Source organism: Ranitomeya variabilis, chromosome 5, assembly GCF_051348905.1.
Source record: "Ranitomeya variabilis isolate aRanVar5 chromosome 5, aRanVar5.hap1, whole genome shotgun sequence".
NCBI classification, from domain to species: Eukaryota; Metazoa; Chordata; class Amphibia; order Anura; family Dendrobatidae; genus Ranitomeya; species Ranitomeya variabilis.
The window spans coordinates 109,138,282-109,162,101 of NC_135236.1; the positions used below are offsets into that span (position 1 = coordinate 109,138,282).

The 23,820-nt window shown below is 46.8% G+C and overlaps 1 protein-coding gene across 3 annotated transcripts in view; it reads left to right on the forward strand.

Moving 5' to 3' along the window:
* The first annotated feature begins 1,609 nt into the window (after positions 1-1,609).
* The window catches only part of LOC143775237 (disintegrin and metalloproteinase domain-containing protein 9-like), a 150,205-nt gene continuing 127,994 nt past the window's right edge, over positions 1,610-23,820 (forward strand). For all 3 annotated transcript variants that reach the window (XM_077263124.1, XM_077263125.1, XM_077263126.1), the window contains exons 1-3: positions 1,610-1,729; positions 8,212-8,341; positions 8,920-8,996. In XM_077263124.1, coding sequence (XP_077119239.1) covers positions 1,685-1,729; positions 8,212-8,341; positions 8,920-8,996 — 252 coding nt within the window. In that variant the 5' untranslated portion in view covers positions 1,610-1,684. The remainder of the gene's footprint in view (positions 1,730-8,211; positions 8,342-8,919; positions 8,997-23,820) is intronic.

Here is a 23,820-nt window from a genome sequence, read left to right on the forward strand (position 1 = left end):
CTTCATTTCAGGCAGGGGCTGTGTCAGTGACTGCAGCCACTGCCCCCAATGAAGTTTTTTTTGAGTATCTCAGCATTCTCTGGGATTCATAAAGGGAACCAGTCAGCAGGATTGTGCACAGTAACTCACAGACAGCGTCCGGTCGGCGCCGTTATTCTGATTAAAATGATACCTTTGTTGATAAAATCCGTCTTGTGGTTGTGGTTTAATCCTTATTTTCAGTTTTTAGTTAATGATATGATCGTGCTGTGGGCGGCCTTCTTGTGGTGCTCTGATTAGGTATTCATAATGCAGACTGCTGACAGGTCACCGATCCCTCAATGACCTGCCACCTACGGTAGTTTGCATAATGAATAGCTGTACATACTTAAAAAAAAAACCTTCTGCAGGTAGGTGCCAGCCGTGGCACCTGTTCTGCAGCATAATCACATGTTTCATGCCCCAATAATACACGTTCTTGATGTTATTCAGCTAGAAAAAAAAAACAATTTGAAAATGGCGCACACCGTGCCTGCGCAGTAGCAGCCGGCGGCGCCATTTTACTGGAGAAGAAAAAAAAAATTCCTCCTCCAAGATGGCGCCGCCCACTCCTGCGCTGTAGCAGCTCGGAGATAGGATTTAGAAGAAAAATTTATTTTGGGCCACTTTAAATATAAAGAGTCCTTCTCTAGGCCTGTGTGGCTCCTCTCCACAGGCCTCTATGTCTTGTGCTGGACTCCTGGGGTAAACAATGTTATATGGCGGCTATAGCCCGTCCTCATTTGTCATTGTTCATGTCAGGAAACCAGCGGGAGATAGGACAGAGTCTCAGGGATGAGAATGTGTTTTAATTCCCCACCTATAGAGTAAGGCCCATACACTAAAAAGTAGGGGACACCACCTTTAACTTGGACTTAAGCTTCCATAGGGATATGATATCTAAATGTTGCCCCCTAAAGGTGGAAACTGAAGCAAAGCTTTATAGGAGTTTTCCAAAATAGTAAGTTGTCCCCTTTCCATTTGATAAGGGATAACTTACTGATTCCTGGGGGTCCAACCGCTCTACTTTTATATACCACATGTTTCCATGGTAACAGACAGTCCACATAACCTGGTCCTTCAGTCATATTTCCTTACATCTATCCACTACTATTATTCATCCATAAATTTAGCAGATAAGCAAGAAGTAAGGGACCAGATAAAAGGGACTGTGACAGGATTTGTTGTTGTTGTTACCATGGAGACCTATAAATCTGTACATGAGCTGTAAACACTAAATCCTTGGAGGCTTTTTAATCAATACTATTTGCAAAATTGCTTTATTACATAGGTATTTCTTACATTACATCAAATTGTAACTGCATATAATAAAAAGGCAGACAAGAAGATTGCCATAAATTATGGTCGCAGTGCCATTAAGAGAAATAAATAATAATCGAATATATTAAATTTAATTAGGATGGAGCTCGGCCATAAAATCTCACACTCCCGTGACCATTAAGCAAAGGAAAAACCAAGAACGGACAGGCGGTACAGTACTGGCACAACGATCCAGACGTCATGGCAGCACTGGCTCGGCCTGAACGATGTACTTTAGCAGTGGTCACATGTCCATAGCTCCGCCCCTGCGTTTGGATCATGTGACTTGTGACAGTTCACCAGATATTCCCGTTGCCTTCGGTGACCACGGCAGTCGTTAGCAGACATGTTGGCACAGTTGGCGCTGGCAGCGTGCTTTATGGCTGTTTCTGTAAGATGGTATTTTTATGTACAAGTATTATCATCAGTCATTTATCTCCATGACTGATGGCCATTTAACCTCTCCACGCCCTGTCACTCACTGGAGGCGGCCATTTTGTTTGTATGTTTATTAGTGATGACATCACTGATACCTTGGAATATAAGGCATCATGTACCGATAATATCACTGAACGGTGCATGCTGTGTGCACAGATGTTTACAGCGCATGGACTGCATGGATTGGCACTGATCTGCAGTACCTGGCAGCGGCCACTACACACCGGATGGCGCTGTGCAGTACAGTTCTGTCCATTGTGTCCATGGAGCTGACAGCGGATCAGTGGAGTCAGACCCCCGCTGATCTGATATTGATTATCGTCATTAATATCATATGAACAACTTTGTAGATGGATGCTTATGTAAGATTTCTGTACTGAATTGTATTTTTTTTTTTTTGTAATTTGAAAAAGTCTGTGAATGATATAATGATATGGGTCCGGTGTGATGAAGTCACTTTCTGCTGAACTGTAATTACCACAATAATATAATTACTTTGTGTCAGGAGTCTGCATATTATATATACAGAGTAGGTAAACTGCCAGTGTTTCATGGTTCTTAAAGGGGTTGTCCACTCTAATGATATTGGTGACTACCCTTTAGGATAGATCATGAATATCAGATTACCGGGAACACCCATCAATCTTATAGTCATCATTAGCCTGGACAACACCTTTATAAGGCCTCATCCACATGTCAGTGTTTGGTCAGTACTTTGTATCTGTATTTGTATGCCAATACCAGGAGTGTCTCCAAAACACAGATGTCAATCTTTCAGTTGTAGTTTTTCTCTGTAGGATCCACTCCAGAATTTGGCATGCAAGATACTGACATGTGAATGAGAGGTCTTAGGGTGAGTTCACACTGAAGTTTTGGAGCAAAACGCATGGTTTTTGGGGACTTTCTGCTTCAAAAACTCAGCAAGAAAAACAACTCAGTGTATTTGCACACACCTTCTTTTTCAGGCTGTTTCTGTCGAGATCCCACCTTAAAAGTGCTAAATAAATAAAATGAACATACTGTATGCACAATGTCAAAACGGCTAGCTGAGCATATGTTCTGTCCTTTGTAGCTTCTTTTATCTGCTTCAGGCTGTGCAAGCCGTGATGTGGCAAAAAAAAGTGACTGGTCCAATTGTCAGGCGGCTTCTGCTTGGAAGATGCCACTTTCCTGTATGTAAGATATAAAGAAGACCCCAGCAGCAATATCACCGCAAGTACAACTAACAAATAAGACGCTTAAGAAAAAAACACAGCTAGCATTTTCCTGCAGCATTTTCCGTAGCTGTTGGTGTTTTCCTATAGCAAAAAGGAGGCATGTGCATGCAATGTTTTTAAGACACCAACGCAGTAGAAGCTTCTGGGAAAATGCTAGCGGTATTTTTCCTGAAGCGTCTCTTCCAACGCCATTTAGACCGGTTTCACATGTCCTGATATTTCCGGTGTAATACTTGTGGTACACATGTGGCAACCGTGTGACGCCTATGTGCCGCATCTGAGTCGCCTGCCAGGGCAGTGGGGATACTCGGTACCAGGTCAGGTACTTAAAGGGGATGTCACGGTGGCTGCGACCTGGTCCGTGGCCCTGGTCACCCAATTAAAGGGGAAAGGTCTTTTAAAGGGAGCAGTAATAAAGTTTGTGTTTGTGATACCACCTGTGGTTCTTGGTCAGAGGGGACCGATGCTGTTTAAAGGGGTCCTCTGGGGTGATGTTACTGCAGCAAAGATGGTGACGCTTCCCAGAGGTGGAGCGGGGTCACCAGGGCTCCCGGTGTGCTGGACAGGGATGGTGTATGCCGGCAAATAAATGGAGGACACAGAATTGTAACATCTTTACCTTGTTTACTGGTGGTAGCAGGCCACAGTTCAAGGTACTAGGTACAGGTGGTGATATGGTCTGGCCGGCCTGGAGGCAAAAGTGGATCCCTCTCCCAGGTGAGGTCCGTAAGCCTTCCTACTTGCGCTCGTATGCAAGGTCCCTGCTGCCTGTAGCTTGCTGGCAAAGTCCTCTCTCTCCTGTCCAGGGACAGTTACCCATATGGTGGGTAGTGTGAGCCTTTATATAGGGTCTCTATCACGACCCGGGCTCCTAGTGTACTGCTGCACCTTCAGGTATGGGTGCGGGCAAATTACATAAAGTCCTATGTCCTCCAGTTCTGCCGTGCAACCTGGAGTACAACACAGCCTCGGGCTTCCGGTGCCCGGTTCCTGGGCTTCGGCTCAGAGGGTGCCCAGTCACAGTTCTCCTCAAAGCTCTTTCCTTCTCCTGTGCTTCATTCCTCAAATGCTCACTAACATGCAACCCTTCAGGTTATCTTCCTTTCCTGCACAGCCCCACTGTCTGCTCTCAGTCCTGAAAGAGCCCTTACAGTGGCCTCACCACCAGTGTTTGTTTTTTACATTCCATATATAAAACACTGGTGGCTTTCAAGCAAAAGCCACCAGAAGAATGTACCAGGCACTTCCTTTAGCTTCTTCATGTCTTTATGAAATTATGATGTTCCACCTATTAATTACCTAACAATCAGTTACTGGCTTGAGCTTTAACATGCCAGTGATTGGCTACAGTGGTCAGGTGACTGATGGGTAGAGCACCGCTGCATTCATTAGTTTTGAGTTGACAACTCTCTTCATCCTCCTAATAATGATGAGCGCAAGTGCTCGTTACACATGTTTGCTGAGGGCGCTCGGGTGTGCCCTAAATATTGCGGGTGTGTGAGGTGGCCAGGGTGGTAGTCATGGCGAGGGGCTGCTGTTCCGGCACACCCTGGCACCCCGCAAAGAAAACACAATGTCCCATTTGTTGTGTGATTTGTGTGCAATGCAAGTCAGTCACTTTTAGATTGGAGTTCTCCTCAGGTTGCACAGTCCCACTTCCAGATATCATCACACACTGATTGACAGCGTCAAAGTCCATTTTTAACAAAACTTTATTCAGCAAGTTCAGTTCAGTCATAGACATGACACAGTAATTCTCACTGATCATAGATCGTTTCCTCTGTGGTGTCCCTTGCTCTCCTGGCAATCTTTGTTCCTGTAACGTACCCTCCGATACCGCAGCTTCCGACTAGCCAGACTAGTTCTTGCCTGGAGGTCCCCGCCCGTTTTTCCACCCAAGTGTGCAATAAAGGATGGCGCTTCTAAACCTTTTTCAGACCGTAACTCTCGGACGTTCCGGAATTTCCCACTGAACCTTGTCGCTGCCGCTCTCATGCTACTTCTGTTTCTCGTACTCGTGTGACTTCCAGCCCCAAGGCCCTGAACTGCTGGACTCCTTTTCTTAAACTTGTTCCTGAAACAACCTCATTGTTCTTCATCCCGTCGGGTGCTAACTACAACTGTCATCATCCTTGCCTCCTCTCCCTGCGAAGCACTTTTTGCTGTATTTACATGTGCTGAGTTCAGGCCGTTAAATGAGTGTGATCGACAATACTGAAGTCGTTCGCTTGTTTCCCGGCCTCTTTACACCAACTAAGAAAGAATGATGGGGACAGAACAATCACAATTAGATCAATCTGTCCCCATACAGTATCATGTTATCAGTAGCACATCTACAGTTTACACCGGCGATGTGCTGCTGAGAACAAGGATTTCTGTTCCCACATAAACAATCCAATCACTCGATGAATAGGCAGCATTTTGCTTGTTTAATATAATACATCCCATAGTCCTCCATATATTATAATGTGCACCTCAGTCCTCCATATAGTATAATACACTCCTCAGTTCTCCATATAGTATAATACACTCCTCAGTCCTCCATATAGTATAATACACTCCTCAGTTCTCCATATAGTATAATACACTCCTCAGTCCTCCACATAGTATAATACACTGCTCAGTCCTCCATATAGTATAATACACTCCTCATAGTGCTCCATATAGTATAATGCACTGCCATAGTCATCCATGTAGTACAATTCACTTCCCATAGTATAATGCACCCCATAGTTCTTCATATAGTATAATGTATTCCCCATAGTCCTCGATACAGTATAATGCAGCCCACAATAGTGCAGCCACCCCACAGAATATATTGTGGCCCCCTGAGTATAATGTAACCCCCCAGAGAATATAATGCAGCCCCCTCATATAGTATAAAGCAGCCCCGCATATGTAATATATGGTAGCCCCCTCATAGAGCGTAATGCAGCCCCCAATAGAATATAATGTAGCCCCTCCATAGAATACAATGCAGCCCTCCTCATATAGTATAATGCAGCTCCCCATAGAATATAATGGAGCCCCCTCATAGAGTATGATGCAATCACCCCTCATAGAATATAATAAATTTAATACATAGAATACATTTAATATAGAATATAATACAGCCTACCTCCCCATAGAATATAATGTAGCCCCATAAGAGTATGATGCAATCCTCCCTCATAGAATGTAATACAGCCCCCATAGAATGTAATACAGCCCCCCATAGAATGTATTACAGCCCCCCCATAGAATGTAATAAAGCACCCCCATAGAATATAATACAACCCCCATAGAATGTAAAACAACCCGCCATAGAATATAACACAGTCCTCCCATAGAATGTAATACAGCCCCCATAGAATGTAATGTAGCGCGCCCCCCCAAAAAAGCCCCACAATTCAGTCATCACTCATTGATATATTAAAAAAAAAATACAATCCTCACCTCTCCTCGTGCCCCACGCTGCTCCTGGCTCCGGTCTCAGCGGCCGCAGTCTGCCTGGCACACAGCAGGTACGCGATGATATGACGTCATCGCGCACCCGCAGTGTCAGAGGCAGAGCGGGGAATGATGGGAGAGGGAGCATCAGCAGACGCTCTCTCCTCCATCATTGCATTCAACTGTACTGGCATCATAGATGCTGGTATAGTTGAATGCGGCGGCGCTGGCGGGGGTGTGAGTCTGCGCTGACGCCGCTGACAGCAGCACAGCGTGCACGGATCGAGCGGCCCACTACTGGCACCGGCCCTGCTGGCATTTGCCCGAAGTGCCCGATGGCCTGTCTGGCCCTGCCTTACTCTTATACTATATCTTCCTATCTCTATCACTAGTCCGTAAAGATGCATAACTTACACATTACACAAACATAACATTATTTAGCATTTTAATACACAATAAAGCATTATCACATAATACACCATTTTACATGTAAAACGTACCCGCATTATCAGGAAGGGATGCAGGGCATGACTTGACCCCCAACACACCCCTTACAGGTGCTCGAATGACATGTTCAAGTCTTCGCAGCTGCATGTTTCGCAGTGGTTAGACAACCATAAAACATGCGGGGATTGCCCGTGTTTGTCAGTCAGTCCCTGCATGTATTGTGGCTGTCTAACAGCCATGAAACGAGCATCCGCGGTGACTCGAACATGTCACTTGAGCATACGCGATACTCAGTGCATACCCGATGTCATGTCGGACGCTGTTCAGACCAGGTCGTTCGACAGACAGCGGTCATTCCGCTTTTGACCACTATGTGCTCATTGGCGTCGGCTAGATTTTATCTAGCTGGTCCAACAATTTACCTGAACCTCGGATTGGAAGCTGGGCCATGCCCACTGCCTTTATATAGTTCTCCTGATCATTGGGCGTCGCCGATTATAGCTTCTGTCTTGTGCGTTGTTGAGATTCATTGCTGGTGATGTATTTTCCTTTGTCTTATTTACTCCTTCCTATATTTGTATTTATTTTGCCCTGCACATTTATAGTGTATTCCTGAGTGACTGCGGCGTGGTGTATATTTTCCTTTATCCTTGTCTGTGCTTTCTGTGGGTATTGGTGTATTACCTCTTCACTGGGTGGTGGGCGGAGGTTTCAGCCTAGGGTTGAAACAGGAGACAGGGTGAGGTTCGAGGCCTGGACATGCACACCATCAGTGTAAACTTCAGGTAGAGGGTCAGTCAGGATTTTCCTAGTCTGAGGGAAATTGCAGGGGCCCGGGTTATTAGCTCTCGCTCACCTAGTCTCCCCGTGACACCCGAACACTCTAGACAAACTTGAGCAACAAGCACTTGCGCTCATTGCCACCTTCTAAGCCTAAGTTCACACATGCATATGAAAAATTGTTTTTTATCCAGAAAAAACAGACAATATTACATCTGTATTTTTGCCCATATGTCATCCGTATTACTGTTTTTTGGCATTTTGTATGTTATCCATTTTATACATGAATATAATATGAGTCCAGTTGGAAAATCAGATGATATTAACGCCTGCTGAGATTTTTTCACACAGACCATTCAACTGACTCATTGATTACTATTGGTCCTTGTTTTGTCCATGTGTGGCCTGGTTTCCACATGGGCAGCACTTGGACCCAAAATACATTTCGTGTTGACTTTGCCTAAGTCAGAGTGATGGCAGCTTCCAAAGAAGTGTGTTTTAAGTTAGTCAGCCCTCAGCCTCATGTGTAGTCGTATAATTGGTCATTATGTGTTATTATCAGTGGATGAAGGATCAGGAGATGCCGAACCTGCAGGTGTTCACAGATCTGGATGGAGATGGGATTGATTTTGCATTGTGGGAAGATGACGTTAAGGAAGACGATGAAAGCCACCAAACGCTTTCTCCAGCAAGTACGTACCAGACGTGATCATTAGTTACGACTCTTGCTTTGGGCTCGTTCAGGCGAGTATATTGTGAACGTGTGTTGTCTGTGTAAAATTTGGAAACCCGACCAATATAATTCAATAGGCCTGTTCAAATTATAGGTTTTTCACATAGACCCAGTGTCCATGTGAAAAAACCTTGCAGCAAGCACTATTCTGTTCTGTAACTCAGATGAGACTCGCCCAATCAAGTCTATGGGTGCGCTAAAAAATTGGATCCGGTAAGTATCATCCGTATTGCACCCGATTCTTAAGGAAGCGTTGCCATTGACTGTAATGATGTAGATGGAGTCACTGTATGTTTTGTCAGACATACGGTAATTTTCGGCCGTTCCTGCCTATTTGAGAAGAGCACCAAGACATAATTGACTGCATTTTGGTGCTGTCCTCAAATAGACAGATACGGATAGCCCTAGGCATTGGATCTTCTGATAAAAAGTCACAACATGTCATTCTTACAGTTCAATATGTTATGATTTTTCTGTTATGAGGACTGAATTTGTTAATATGGTACTGAAATAAAAATGTGGCTATGTTGTGAACAGGTGCAGATTCCTTTCTCCCGTCTTCTTATGAAATCGTAGAGGTAAAGCGATTATCTCCTGCTGTGACCTGGCGCTTTGTGAGTTTCCACTTTTTCTTCCTGTTTTTATCTTTTTTTATTTTATTGTACTGCACAAAAACGAGTAATATTTGGTATAGATTTTCTAAATCATTTACTTCTTACCAGAAACATCAGTCTTTTTTTGCTTGCCTGTGTGTAAGGAGCTAGATACAAGTGACTAGCACACTCCAGAATGTTGTGATGCAAAACGTGGGGTTTATTTACATACAGAAATCACAAACGTTTCAGTCGATACTGGACCTTCATCAGTGTGCTAAATTTAGCAGTATGCTTGGTGGAGCCCAGAGGCCCTGGGCCCACCACCCCCTCACTACACTTGCGGTGGATACCGCGTGTATCCTGTCTCAGTGGGTTGACAGTCTCCACTGCCTTTGTGGCCCATATCTTCTAGGCCTTTGTTTTTGTATGCAATTCAATCTAACTTATTTTGGGGCTCCACCAAGCATACTGCTAAATTTAGCACACTGATGAAGGTCCAGTATCGACCGAAATGTTTGTTATCTCTGTATGTAAATAAACCCCACTTTTTGCATCACAACATTCTGGAGTGTGCTAGTCACTTGTATCTTACACATCAAGGTTTGGGAACCTATGACTGTGCACCTCCCCTCCTAGGCTGTGCTGAGCATTTTCTATACCATGTGTGTAAGGAGCTGTCACTGAGTGCCACAGAAAATAACTGAGTCTTGTGCATCTTTAATGAAGATGTTAAATGGTTGTATAACCTGTGTTGTTAAAGGGAACCTGTCACCCCCAAAATGCAAGATGAGCTAAGCCCTCCGGCATCAGGGGCTTATCTACAGCATTCTGGAATGCTGTAGATAAGCCCCCAATGTATGCTGAAAGATGAGAAAAAGAGGTTAGATTATACTCACCCAGGGGCGGTCCCGCTGCGGTCCGGTCCGATGGGTGTCGCGGTCCGGTCCGGGGCCTCCTATCTTCATCAGATGACATCCTCTTCTGGTCTTCACGCTGCGGCTCCGGCGCAGGCGTACTCTGTCTGTCCTGTTGAGGGCAGAGCAGAGTACTGCAGTGCGCAGGTGCCGGGAAAGGTCAGAGAGGCCCAGCATCTGCGCACTGCAGTACTTTGCTCTGCCCTCAACAGGGCAGACAGAGTACGCCTGCGCCGGAGCTGCAGCGTGAAGACAAGAAGAGGACGTGATCGTATGAAGATGGGAGGCCCCAGACTGGACCGCGACGCCCATCGGATCGGACCGCCCGCCCAGGTGAGTATAATCTAACCTTTATTTCTCATCTTTCAGGATACATCGGGGGCTTATCTACAGCATTACAGAATGCTGTTGATAAGCCCATGATGCCGGTGGGGTTAGCTCATCTTCCATTTTGCGACTCACTCGGCTTCTTAAAGAGGTAGACACAGGAACCGTTTCTATTTAAAGTCTGGCTGGTTTATTGGAATCCTCATAAACCACGTCACAGGAAAACTTAAATACAACCTTTGTCTGGCAGAAAGTAAAACATAAAGTAACACGTCCATACAATAATGCTGGTTAGCTCACCTGGCTTAGATTCCAGCTTCCATGTCCTTTAGCAAAGGACACTCAATCCAGGAGACCTGCAATCTAGATACATCCAGCTTTCTTTAATACAAAAGCACATCTTCAGAGCTTGCAACTTCAGACCCACCCACTCTTAAATGCTCTACAAAGCTGGGTATTGTCCACTAGTCTCCTCCCACTCCACAGCTGTTCAATCATCCTAGCACTAAACGTGGCTGATTAACCCCTCTCATCACTTAGTGTGCAGGATGATTTGTCCTAGGTTTATACTACTGAAGCTAACAACCTCGGTGCTACATATCTACCCTCTAGTACTTTTCCCGTGACTTTGTCACAAACCTCATGACATTTTTTAGAACTATTTTTCAATAGTTTAAGTTAACAGTAGAAGTAATAATTTACGTATCCCTTGCCGCTCTCTGCTTGCATTTTCTTTGTCACCCACCAATTTCTGTACATCCAGGTCCAGCAAGATGTGTTAACCAGACATTAGCCAGATTGCTTCACGCAGCAATTACAAGGAGTGCTGGGTGGACCTGTGGGTGTTTGGGTCCATCAAGGAATGGGGGGCCTGAACATCCATCGTTTCCCACGCTGTCATCTGTGTGACAGAGCAGGTAACACTGGCTCTGATTGGCGGTTCATTACCTCCAGTCAAAGCGCTGTGATTCCCTCACTGTCACACAGATGACAGTATTTGTGCGAGCAGCTGTGACCGGCGGGGAAAAGGTTATGGAGCGCCCCCACTGCCGCAGGGCCGAGGGGTACCCGTTACCGGGCCTCTCTGTCTCAGTTCTGGGGTTGTCACGGTGGCTAGACCCGGCCCGTGACCCTGCTGAGGGGCGTCCAATGAAGGTGGAGAGTGATGCTGTTGTGGTGTGGTGCCGGTCGCAGTAAATAACGAGGACACCAGGTTGCAGTCTCTTTACCTCTCTACTGAAGGCTTCAGGATCCTCAGTCCGGAATACGGTTAACCGGGCTGCGTGAGTCCAGCCGGTCCGATGGCACCTCCAGAGTTCCCTTTGCAGGTGGAAATCTGTGCCTACCTTCTAGCGCTTGTGTGTTGTAGTCCTTCCCTGCTGTGCTTACGGGATAGTCTTCACAACTGTTGTGTCTGTTTCTGAAGTTCCCTCACAACTCGATCATGATGTTCTGTTTCGTCCCCCAGATGATATGGCTAGGACGCACCCGTATGATGAGTAGGCTCGGAGGTCTTCCGGGACTCTAGAGTCGCCCCTCTCCAGATGTTGCTCCCTGTGTCTGCTTAGGTGATTTTGGGTGAGACAGCCCGCCTATAACTGACTGTCCTGCCGTAGGTTTGAAGTAAGGCCTGGAGCTCAATACTTCCTCGGCGTTCCGGCCACCGGCTACGCGCCTCAGTAGGATGTTGCCTCGTCTTACAGCACAACTCCTACTGGTGTTTCTCCTTGTTGCGTTGATCTCGTCTCTCACTCAGCACAATAAATCTCGCTTCTTGTCCTTTCTTGGGGTACCTGTTGTGAACTAAACTTCTTGGCTCCCTCTTGTGGTCACTAGTGGTTTGGCACTTGGATTGTCCTTTCCCAGGTTGGTACTCACCTGCTTCGTTAGGCCTGGGGTGTTGCTATTTAAACTTCCTGGATTCTCAGTCCAGTGCCTGGCATCGTTGTAATCAGTTCATTTCTGTTTGCTCCTGTCTGCAGGTCCTGGTTCTTTGCAAGATAAGCTAAGTCCTGCTTTCTTACTTTTGATCAATTGCATTGTTCATATTTTTTGTCCAGCTTGTACAAAATGTGATTCCTGATATCGCTGGAAGCTCTAGGGGGCTGATATTCTCCCCCCACACCGTCAGTTGGTTTGGGGGTTCTTGGATATTCAGCGTGGATATTTTGCAGGTTTTTTTTTAGCTGACCATATAAGTCTTCTTACTATATTCTGCTATTAGTCAGTGGGCCTCTCTTTGCTAAATCTAGTTCATTCTTACGTTTTTCTTTTCTTCTTACCTCACCGTTATTATTTATTGGGGGCTTGTATTACTTTGGGGTCTTTTCTCTGGAGGCAAGAGAGGTCTTATTTTCCCTGATAGGGTTAGTTAGTTTTCCGGCTGGCGCGAGACGTCTAGGATCAACGTAGGCACGTTCCCCGGCTGCTGTTAGTGTTTGTGCTAGGATCAGGTATATGGTCAGCTTAGTTACCACTTCCCTATGAGCTGGTATTTATGTTTGCAGACTTTGCGGTAATCTCTGAGATCTCCTGCCATTGAGATCATAACAGTATGCCAGGCCAATAAATAGTTAATGCATTGCTGAAGTGGGATTAAAAGAAAAGAAGTTTTTTTTTGTTTTTTTTCTTCCTCCCCTTTATCTCTGAGTGGCTTGAAGCTTTGCTGCAGACATGAATGTTCAGACCTTGATTACTAGTGTGGATCAGCTTGCTGCACGTGTGCAGGGCATTCAGGATTTTGTTGTTAGTAGTCCTATGTCAGAGCCTAAGATACCTATTCCTGAGCTGTTCTCTGGAGATCGATTTAAATTTAGGAATTTTAGGAATAATTGTAAATTGTTTCTATCTTTGAAACCTCGTTCGTCTGGAGATTCAGCTCAGCAAGTTAAAATTGTTATCTCCTTCTTGCGTGGCGACCCTCAGGATTGGGCTTTCTCGTTAGCGCCAGGAGATCCTGCATTGGCGGATGTTGATGCGTTTTTTCTGGCGCTCGGATTGCTTTATGAGGAGCCTAATCTTGAAATTCAGGCAGAGAAAGCTCTACTGGCCATCTCTCAGGGCCAGGATGAAGCTGAGGTGTACTGCCAAAAATTTCGGAAATGGTCCGTGCTTACTCGATGGAATGAATGTGCTCTGGCCGCAAATTTCAGAAATGGCCTTTCTGAAGCCATTAAGAATGTGATGGTGGGTTTTACAATTCCTACAAGTCTGAATGATTCTATGGCGCTGGCTATTCAGATTGATCGGCGTTTGCGGGAGCGCAAATCCGCTAAACCTCTGGCGGTGTTGTCTGAACAGACACCTGTCTCAATGCAATGTGATAGAATCCTGACTAGAACCGAACGACAAAATCATAGACGTCAGAATGGGCTGTATTTTTACTGTGGTGATACTACACATGTTATATCAGCATGCTCTAAACGCCTAACCAAGGTTGTCAGTCCTGTCACCATTGGTAATTTGCAGCCTAAATTTATTTTGTCTGTGACTTTAATTTGTTCATTGTCTTCCTACCCTGTTATGGCATTTGTGGATTCAGGTGCTGCCCTGAGTCTTATGGACTTGTCGTTTGCCAAGCGCTGCGGTTTTGTCCTGGAGCCTTTAAAGGTTCCGATTCCTCTCAGGGGAATTGATGCTACGCCACTTGCGGAAAATAAACCGCAGTATTGGACACAAGTGACCATGTGCATGACTCCTGAACATCGGGAGGTGATTCGTTTTCTTGTTCTGCATAAAATGAATGATTTGGTCGTTTTAGGTCTGCCATGGTTACAGACCCATAATCCTGTTTTGGATTGGAAGGCTATGTCTGTCTCAAGTTGGGGTTGTCAGGGAATTCATTGTGATTCTCCGCCGGTGTCTATTGCTACTTCTACTCCTTCAGAAGTTCCTGAGTATTTGTGTGACTATCAGGATGTATTCAGTGAGTTCAGGTCCAGTGCTCTTCCTCCTCATAGGGACTGTGACTGCGCTATAGATTTGATTCCTGGCAGTAAATTTCCTAAGGGACGATTATTTAATTTGTCTGTACCCGAGCATGCCACGATGCGTTCTTATGTCAAGGAGTCTTTGGAGAAGGGGCATATTCGTCCATCCTCTTCCCCTCTCGGTGCGGGATTCTTTTTTGTGGCCAAGAAAGACGGGTCTTTGAGACCTTGTATAGACTATCGGCTTCTGAATAAAATCACTGTTAAGTTTCAGTATCCTTTGCCACTATTGTCAGACTTGTTTGCTCGGATTAAGGGTGCCAAGTGGTTCACCAAGATAGATCTTCGTGGTGCGTACAACCTTGTGCGCATTAGGCAGGGAGATGAATGGAAAACTGCATTCAATACGCCCGAAGGTCATTTTGAATACTTGGTGATGCCCTTTGGGCTCTCTAATGCCCCTTCAGTGTTTCAGTCCTTTATGCATATCTTCCGGAAGTATCTGGATACATTTTTGATTGTGTATCTGGATGATATTCTGGTTTTCTCGGATGATTGGGATTCTCATGTAAAGCAGGTCAGGATGGTGTTTCAGGTTTTGCGTGATAACGCTTTGTTTGTGAAGGGCTCAAAGTGTCTCTTTGGAGTGCAGAAGGTTTCCTTTTTGGGTTTTATTTTCTCCCCTTCTGCTGTGGAGATGGACCCAGTCAAGGTCCGAGCTATTCATGATTGGACTCAGCCCACGTCTGTTAAGAGTCTTCAGAAGTTCTTGGGGTTCGCTAATTTCTACCGTCGCTTTATCGCTAATTTTTCTAGCGTTGTTAAACCTTTGACGGATATGACCAAGAAAGGTTCTGATGTGGCTAATTGGGCTCCTGCAGCCGTGGAGGCCTTCCAGGAGCTGAAGCGCCGGTTTACTTCGGTGCCTGTTTTGTGCCAGCCTGATGTCTCACTTCCCTTTCAGGTTGAAGTGGATGCTTCTGAGATAGGTGCTGGGGCTGTTTTGTCGCAGAGAGGCTCTGGTTGTTCTGTGATGAGACCATGTGCCTTTTTCTCTAGGAAGTTTTCGCCTGCTGAGCGGAACTATGATGTTGGTAATCGGGAGTTGTTGGCCATGAAGTGGGCATTTGAGGAGTGGCGTCATTGGCTCGAGGGTGCTAAGCATCGTGTGGTGGTCTTGACTGATCACAAAAATCTGATGTATCTCGAGTCTGCTAAACGCCTGAATCCTACACAGGCTCGTTGGTCATTGTTTTTCTCTCGTTTTGACTTTGTGGTCTCATACCTGCCTGGTTCAAAGAATGTTAAGGCTGATGCTCTCTCTAGGAGCTTTGTGCCTGACTCTCCTTGAGTCTCGGAGCCAGCTGGTATTCTTAAAGAGGGAGTAATCGTGTCGGCCATATCTCCGGATTTGCGACGTGTGTTGCAGAGATTTCAGGCTGGTAGACCTGACTCGTGTCCACCCGACAGACTGTTTGTTCCTGATAAATGGACCAGCAGAGTCATTTCCGAGGTTCATTCCTCGGTGTTGGCAGGGCATCCGGGAATTTTTGGTACCCGAGATTTGGTGGCTAGGTCCTTTTGGTGGCCTTCCTTGTCGCGGGATGTGCGGTCATTTGTGCAGTCCTGTGGGACTTGTGCTCGGGCTAAGCCTTGTTGTTCTCGTGCTAGCGGGTTGCTTTTGCCCTTGCCCGTCCCGAAGAGGCCTTGGACACACATTTCCATGGATTTCATTTCTGATCTTCCGGTGTCTCAAGGAATGTCTGTCATCTGGGTGGTGTATGATCATTTTTCCAAGATGGTCCATTTGGTACCCTTGCCTAAGTTGCCTTCCTCTTCCGATCTGGTTCCTTTGTTTTTTCAGAATGTGGTTCGTTTGCACGGCATTCCGGAGAATATCGTGTCCGACAGAGGATCCCAGTTTGTGTCCAGATTCTGGCGTTCTTTTTGTGCTAAAATGGGCATTGATTTGTCGTTTTCATCCGCCTTCCATCCTCAGACTAATGGTCAAACGGAGCGAACTAATCAGACACTGGAGGCTTATTTGAGATGTTTTATTTCTGCGGACCAGGATGATTGGGTGACCTTCTTGCCGTTGGCTGAGTTTGCCCTTAATAATCGGGCTAGTTCCGCTACCTTGGTTTCGCCATTCTTCTGCAACTCTGGTTTTCATCCTCGTTTCTCCTCGGGTCATGTTGAGTCTTCTGACTGTCCTGGGGTGGATTCTGTGGTGGATAGGTTGCAGCGGATTTGGAATCATGTGGTGGACAACTTGAAGTTGTCACAGGAGAAGGCTCAGCGTTTTGCCAACCGCCGCCGCGGTGTGGGCCCCCGACTTCGTGTTGGGGAATTGGTTTGGTTGTCTTCTCGGTATGTCCCTCTGAAGGTTTCCTCTCCTAAGTTTAAGCCTCGCTTTATTGGTCCTTATAAAATTTTGGAAGTTCTTAACCCGGTTTCTTTTCCTTTGGATCTTCCTGTGTCGTTTGCCATTCACAACGTGTTCCATAGGTCTTTGTTGCGGCGGTACGTTGTGCCTGTGGTTCCTGCTGTTGAGCCTCCTGCTCCAGTGTTGGTTGAGGGCGAGTTGGAGTACGTGGTGGAGAAGATCTTGGATTCTCATCTCTCTAGACGGAGGCTTCAGTATTTGGTCAAATGGAAGGGCTATGGTCAGGAGGATAATTCCTGGGTGGTCGCTTCGGATGTTCATGCGGCCGATTTGGTTCGTGCCTTCCACGCTGCTCATCCTGATCGCCCTGGTGGTCTTGGTGAGGGTTCGGTGACCCCTCCTTAAAGGGGGGGTACTGTTGTGAACTAAACTTGGCTCCCTCTTGTGGTCACTAGTGGTTTGGCACTTGGATTGTCCTTTCCCAGGTTGGTACTCACCTGCTTCGTTAGGCCTGGGGTGTTGCTATTTAAACTTCCTGGATTCTCAGTCCAGTGCCTGGCATCGTTGTAATCAGTTCATTTCTGTTTGCTCCTGTCTTCAGGTCCTGGTTCTTTGCAAGATAAGCTAAGTCCTGCTTTCTTACTTTTGATCAATTGCATTGTTCATATTTTTTGTCCAGCTTGTACAAAATGTGATTCCTGATATCGCTGGAAGCTCTAGGGGGCTGATATTCTCCCCCCACACCGTCAGTCGGTTTGGGGGTTCTTGGATATTCAGCGTGGATATTTTGCAGGGTTTTTTTTAGCTGACCATATAAGTCTTCTTACTATATTCTGCTATTAGTCAGTGGGCCTCTCTTTGCTAAATCTAGTTCATTCTTACGTTTTTCTTTTCTTCTTACCTCACCGTTATTATTTATTGGGGGCTTGTATTACTTTGGGGTCTTTTCTCTGGAGGCAAGAGAGGTCTTATTTTCCCTGATAGGGTTAGTTAGTTCTCCGGCTGGCGCGAGACGTCTAGGATCAACGTAGGCACGTTCCCCGGCTGCTGTTAGTGTTTGTGCTAGGATCAGGTATATGGTCAGCTTAGTTACCACTTCCCTATGAGCTGGTATTTATGTTTGCAGACTTTGCGGTAATCTCTGAGATCTCCTGCCATTGAGATCATAACAGGTACCGCCGCGATGAAGTGCAGGCGCGGTCCCGTAACGTTCTTTCTGTTCGCTAGGCCTCTGTCAGGATCCCACCCCTGACAGGGACCCCCCTGAATCTTCCCCTGCAACACCCTCTGCCACAGGATGTTGCCTGGTTCCAACCCAGTCAGCTTCTGTCTATCTTCCTATCTAACCCCCAGTTATACCGGATTGTGAGGAGTGGCCTAATACATAGCACCCTTAGCTCCCCCTGAAGACCAGACTGTGAAGTGTATTGGTGTCTGTGATACCTGGTCAGGTGAACTCCTTCCGTGCCATCAGACGTACCATAGCCCCCTTAGCGGCGGAGCATCAGTACGGCAACGACCAGGATTCTGGGGCGCTGCACTCCCCCCCGGTTAAATCCAGTACTCCTGGACTGGGAAGAAAACAACAATACATGTCAGCAAAAAGACATACAATTTTTGAAATGCAATAACAAGTAAATTTGAACAGAGCTTCCCTTTATGGGAGGTGAGGACACTTGAACGTTACAAACATGGTTAAATATTTTAAATAACATTCTATAAATAACTTCTCTTACCCAACCGGGTATTCTACTTAGTGCAATTACTGAACAATAATTTAACGTTGCCTTTAAGGACGTACACACTGAATCCACTAAAGACCTTCTTGTAAAACACTATAAGGCTAATCAACTTTTCTTCATTTTCCACCTTTACTTCTGCAGGACCGCCTGTCTATCTGCCCCAGGCCTACTGCCTCTCGCTCTGTTGCAGGACCGCCCCTTCTCACCCGGGCCTACTGCCTTTCTGCTACTATACACAGTATAGAACTTATCATCCTTCTTTCAGTTCAAGATCGCTGAGCCATCTCTGTATGGCTCTTAGGAGGACTCATCGACTAACCCCATACGGGTTCACTTCCTGCCCTCATTCTCTAACACATTATTAAGCATTTCTTACAATTAACTAGCTTTCTACATATAACTATGACATGTAAGCATTATTCGACTTTAAGTGCTATTGGTGAACGTCCCTTTTAAGAAGGGACCAAGTCTCTCGGAGGTAGTGCAACTTCTCAAGCTGCAAGTTCGTATACAGCAAGGACTCCGGTGCTGTTTCCAAGAACAGTTTCTTTGCAAAGAGTCCTTTTCTTTGTAAAACCAGTAGAGGGCACCTTTAAGAAGGTGCAAACTATTTACAATAAGTTTGTAATCATGCAGTGTTCATGATCCAGCAGTTCTTTTCAACAATGATGAACGAGAAACAAAAGCAAAAAGACAAAAGTAGGGATCCCGGGTAACTAAGGGATCCCTTTAAGAGTTAACCCTAATCGGGTTGTAGCAGCAAGAATACACATAGAAGGACGGACAGTTAACTATATACAGTTTGCAAAGCACTTTAAAGCTTCATAGTAAGTTGCAAGACATCAGCCAGTAGTGGACATCTCCTGACCGTGGCAGCTTTGGTCCCTGATCTCCGGCTGATGCGATGTCAGTATCGGTGGTTGGTCTCTCGGGTGCAGTCAGGTCACCCGGTGTCTGGATTCAAAGGCTAACCCTGGCTGCAAGCTCGGTAGCTGCAACAAGGCGTACTGTGGCGATAGTAGCAAGATCTGTCAAGTCTGGTTCAATCATGGTCGAGGCAACAGGTGACACCCCCTCAGGCCCACATCGTTGGACGTTCCGAGCGCACCATCCTTGTGCACTCCGGTGGCGGGTGTAGGTCACCTGATCCCCCCTTTGCAATAGTGGGTCACCATATCGGTTGCGGAAAGGAGTCTTCACATTGCAACTGGTAACGAAGACGTCAGTCGGTAGTCCCGGTTCCTGTATGGACCCCAACCCCGCTTTGGGTGAAAGGCCAGCACAGTTCCCCGCTATACCACGTCTTTCCTGCCGTGCGCAGGCTTTGGGTGTTTCACTTTTGGCGCGTCAGTTTGTTCTGTCTCTTTTCAGTTTTTCCAATGTAGGATCAAGCATTGTTTATATTGTCCCAAGTGAGCACAGTAAGGGTGAGGCCCTCCTCCCGAGCTCTATCTGGCCCGATCCAGGGGGTGTCCCACTGGAGGATCACCCCTTCTGAGCTCACGTCTATGGGTTCTCCCATCTTGGTCGGTAGTGGAGGCACCAGCCTCCCCATCGTGTCGGAGGTTAGCACCACCAGCTCCGCTGAGAGGAACCGGTCACTGTCGGGGTGAGGAACGGTCGCGGGAGCGGGATCGGTCAGGGGAGCAGGATCGGTCAGGAGAGCAGGATCGGGCGGGGGATCAGAATCGGCCGGGGGAGTAGGGGCGACTTCCATACCTGCGCCTGATGTGATTCCACTGATGTCTATCCGTTCCGCTGACAAGGACACTGGAATCGGCTGCAGCCCGGACCGCGGCTCCTCCAAGGTGGCCTCTCGATGTGGCTCCGCTCTCCATGGCTTCGCACCTGCTGACTCCGTGGTCAGGATAGGTAGGCTCGGCTCCTCCGCCGGCGGCTCCAAGGAGTTCAGATCCTTCAGCTGCGGTGGATGCGGGTCCGCCTCTGGTGGGTGAGGGCAAGCCGGGATCACTCCGCCGTCACTCGGGCACCCGCTGATCATCTTCGCTGTCTTGAGATCGGCAGCCGTGCATGCACCTGACTCCGCCATTTCTCCGAGGTCGAGCTCCCTCTTCACCTTGTTCCCGCCGTTGCAAATCAGGGGGCGGTTCTCCTCTGCTGCTGGGCAGGTCGTCATCTCGCAGCAGAAGTCGGAGGGGGCGGTCGCTGCTTTTGGCGCCGCTTTGGTAGTCTCCTCAGCGCTGTAATGGCGGCGGTTCTTGGCGGGAACTTTTGGCGGCAAGTGGCAATACACAGTCTTTGCAATAAGTCACAGTCCAAGTATAATAAATCACAGTTCCAAGGCACACATGACCTGATTCTTCAGGCTTAAGTAGATCCTGTTCGTGACGCCAAGTTGGAGCGCCCCCACTGCCGCAGGGCCGAGGGGTACCCGGTACCGGGCCTCTCTGTCTCAGTTCTGGGGTTGTCACGTGTTATGACCTGGTGGTTAAGAGGCCACACCGATATGACCTGGTGGCTAAAACGCAACATGGGACAAGCTCTGAGGAGGTGGTATCTCTACTGACCGCAATCCCTAATCCTAACAACAACACTAGTAATAGCCGTGGGATGTTCCTGACTCTCCCTAGACACCTCTTCACAGCCTAAGAATTAACTACCCCTAAAGAAGGAAATAGAAAGCTATCTTGCCTCAGAGAAAACCCCAAAAGGAAAGATAGCCCCCCACAAATATTGACTGTGAGTGGAGAGGGAAATGACATACACAGAAATGAAATCAGTTTTCAGCAAAGGAGGCCAATACTAAACTTGATAGACAGAGAGAAAAGGATACTGTGCGGTCAGTATTAAAAACTACAAAAATCCACGCAGAGTTTACAAAAAATGAACTCCACACCGACTCACGGTGTGGAGGGGCAAATCTGTTTCCCAGAGCTTCCAGCTAGCCTGAATATGACATAGTGACAAGCTGGACAAAAAGAGACATATTTGCAAAGCAATAATGTCCAAAGCAAATGGACGAACAAGAACTAGCAGAACTTATCTTTTGCTGACAAGGACAGGCCATATGAGAAATCCAAGGAGAGAACCAAATCCAACCTAAGACATTGACAGCTGGCATGAACTAAAGCCCAGAGCAGGTTTAAATAACAAACCCAGGCAAGGCGATCAGTGATGGCAGCTGCTACAGCTACCTAACGGAGCAGCAGTTCCACTCGAAACCACCAGAGGGAGCCCAAGGGCAGAACTCACAAAAATACCATTAGCAACCACAGGAGGGAGCTCCAGAACGGAATTCACAACAGTACCCCCCCCTTGAGGAGGGGTCACCGAACCCTCACCAGAGCTCCCAGGCCGATCAGGACGAGCCAAATGGAAAGCACGAACCAAATCGGCAGCATGAACATCGGAGGCAACAACCCAAGAATTATGCTCCTGGCCATAACCCTTCCACTTGACCAGATACTGAAGCTTCCGTCTCGAAAAACAAGAATCCAAAATCTTCTCCACCACATATTCCAATTCCCCCTCAACCAACACCGGAGCAGGAGGATCAACGGAGGGAACCATAGGTACCACATATCTCCGCAACAAGGATCTATGGAACACATTATGAATGGAAAAAGAAGCTGGAAGGGCCAAACGAAAAGACACCGGATTGATAATTTCAGAAATCTTATAAGGCCCAATAAAGCGAGGCTTGAACTTAGGAGAAGAAACCTTCATAGGAACATGACGAGAAGACAACCAGACCAAATCCCCCACACGAAGCCGGGGACCAACACACCGACGACGGTTAGCAAAACGTTGAGCCTTTTCCTGAGACAACGTCAAATTGTCCACCACATGAGTCCAAATTTGCTGCAACCTGTCCACCACAGAATCCACACCAGGACAGTCAGAAGGCTCAAGCTGCCCTGAAGAAAAACGAGGCTGAAAACCAAAGTTACAAAAAAAAGGCGAAACCAAGGTAGCAGAACTAGCCCGATTATTAAGGGCAAACTCGGCCAACGGCAAAAAGGTCACCCAATCATCCTGATCAGCAGACACGAAGCATCTCAAATAGGTTTCCAAGGTCTGATTGGTTCGCTCCGTTTGGCCATTTGTCTGAGGATGGAATGCTGAAGAAAAAGACAAATCAATGCCCATTCTAGCACAAAAGGACCGCCAAAACCTAGAAACGAACTGGGAACCTCTGTCAGACACAATATTCTCCGGAATACCATGCAAACGGACCACATGCTGAAAAAATAATGGAACCAAATCAGAGGAGGAAGGCAACTTAGGCAACAGTACCAAATGGACCATCTTAGAAAACCGGTCACAAACCACCCAGATGACAGACATCTTCTGAGAAACCGGAAGATCAGAAATAAAATCCATGGAAATATGCGTCCAGGGCCTCTCAGGAATAGGCAAAGGCAAAAGCAACCCACTGGCACGGGAACAGCAAGGCTTAGCCCGAGCACAGGTCCCACAGGACTGCACAAACGAACGCACATCCCGCGACAAGGAAGGCCACCAAAAGGACCTAGCCACCAAATCTCTGGTACCGAAAATCCCAGGGTGACCAGCCAACACCGAACAATGAACCTCAGAAATTACCCTGCTAGTCCATCTATCAGGAACAAACAGTTTCCCCACTGGACAGCGGTCAGGTTTATCAGCCTGAAACTCCTGAAGTACCCGCCGCAAATCAGGGGAGATGGCAGAAAGAATCACCCCCTCCTTGAGAATCCCAGCCGGCTCAAGAACTCCCAGAGAATCAGGCAAAAAACTCCTAGAAAGGGCATCAGCCTTCACATTCTTAGATCCCGGAATATTCGAGACCACAAAATCAAAGCGGGAGAAAAACAGAGACCACCGAGCTTGTCTAGGATTCAACCGCTTAGCAGACTCGAGGTAAATCAAATTTTTATGATCAGTCAAGACCACCACGCGATGCTTGGCTCCCTCAAGCCAATGTCGCCACTCCTCAAATGCCCACTTCATAGCCAACAACTCCCGATTGCCGACATCATAATTACGCTCAGCTGGCGAAAACTTTCTGGAGAAGAAAGCACATGGTTTCATCAAAGAGCCATCAGAATTTCTCTGAGACAAAACGGCCCCTGCCCCAATCTCAGAAGCATCAACCTCAACCTGAAAAGGGAGAGAAACATCTGGCTGACACAACACAGGGGCAGAAGTAAAACGGCGTTTAAGCTCCTGAAAGGCCTCAAAAGCCGCAGAGGACCAATTCATCACATCAGCGCCTTTCTTCGTCAAATCGGTCAGAGGCTTCACCACACTAGAAAAATTAGCAATAAAGCGGCGATAAAAATTAGCAAAGCCCCAAAATTTTTGAACGCTCTTTACAGATGTGGGTTGAGTCCAATCATGAATGGCCTGGACTTTAACAGGGTCCATTTCAATAGCCGAGGGAGAAAAAATGAAACCCAAAAAAGAAACTTTCTGAACTCCAAAGAGGCACTTAGACCCTTTCACAAACAACGCATTAGCACGAAGGACCTGAAATACCATCCTAACCTGCTTCACATGAGACTCCCAATCATCGGAAAAAACCAAAATATCATCCAAATA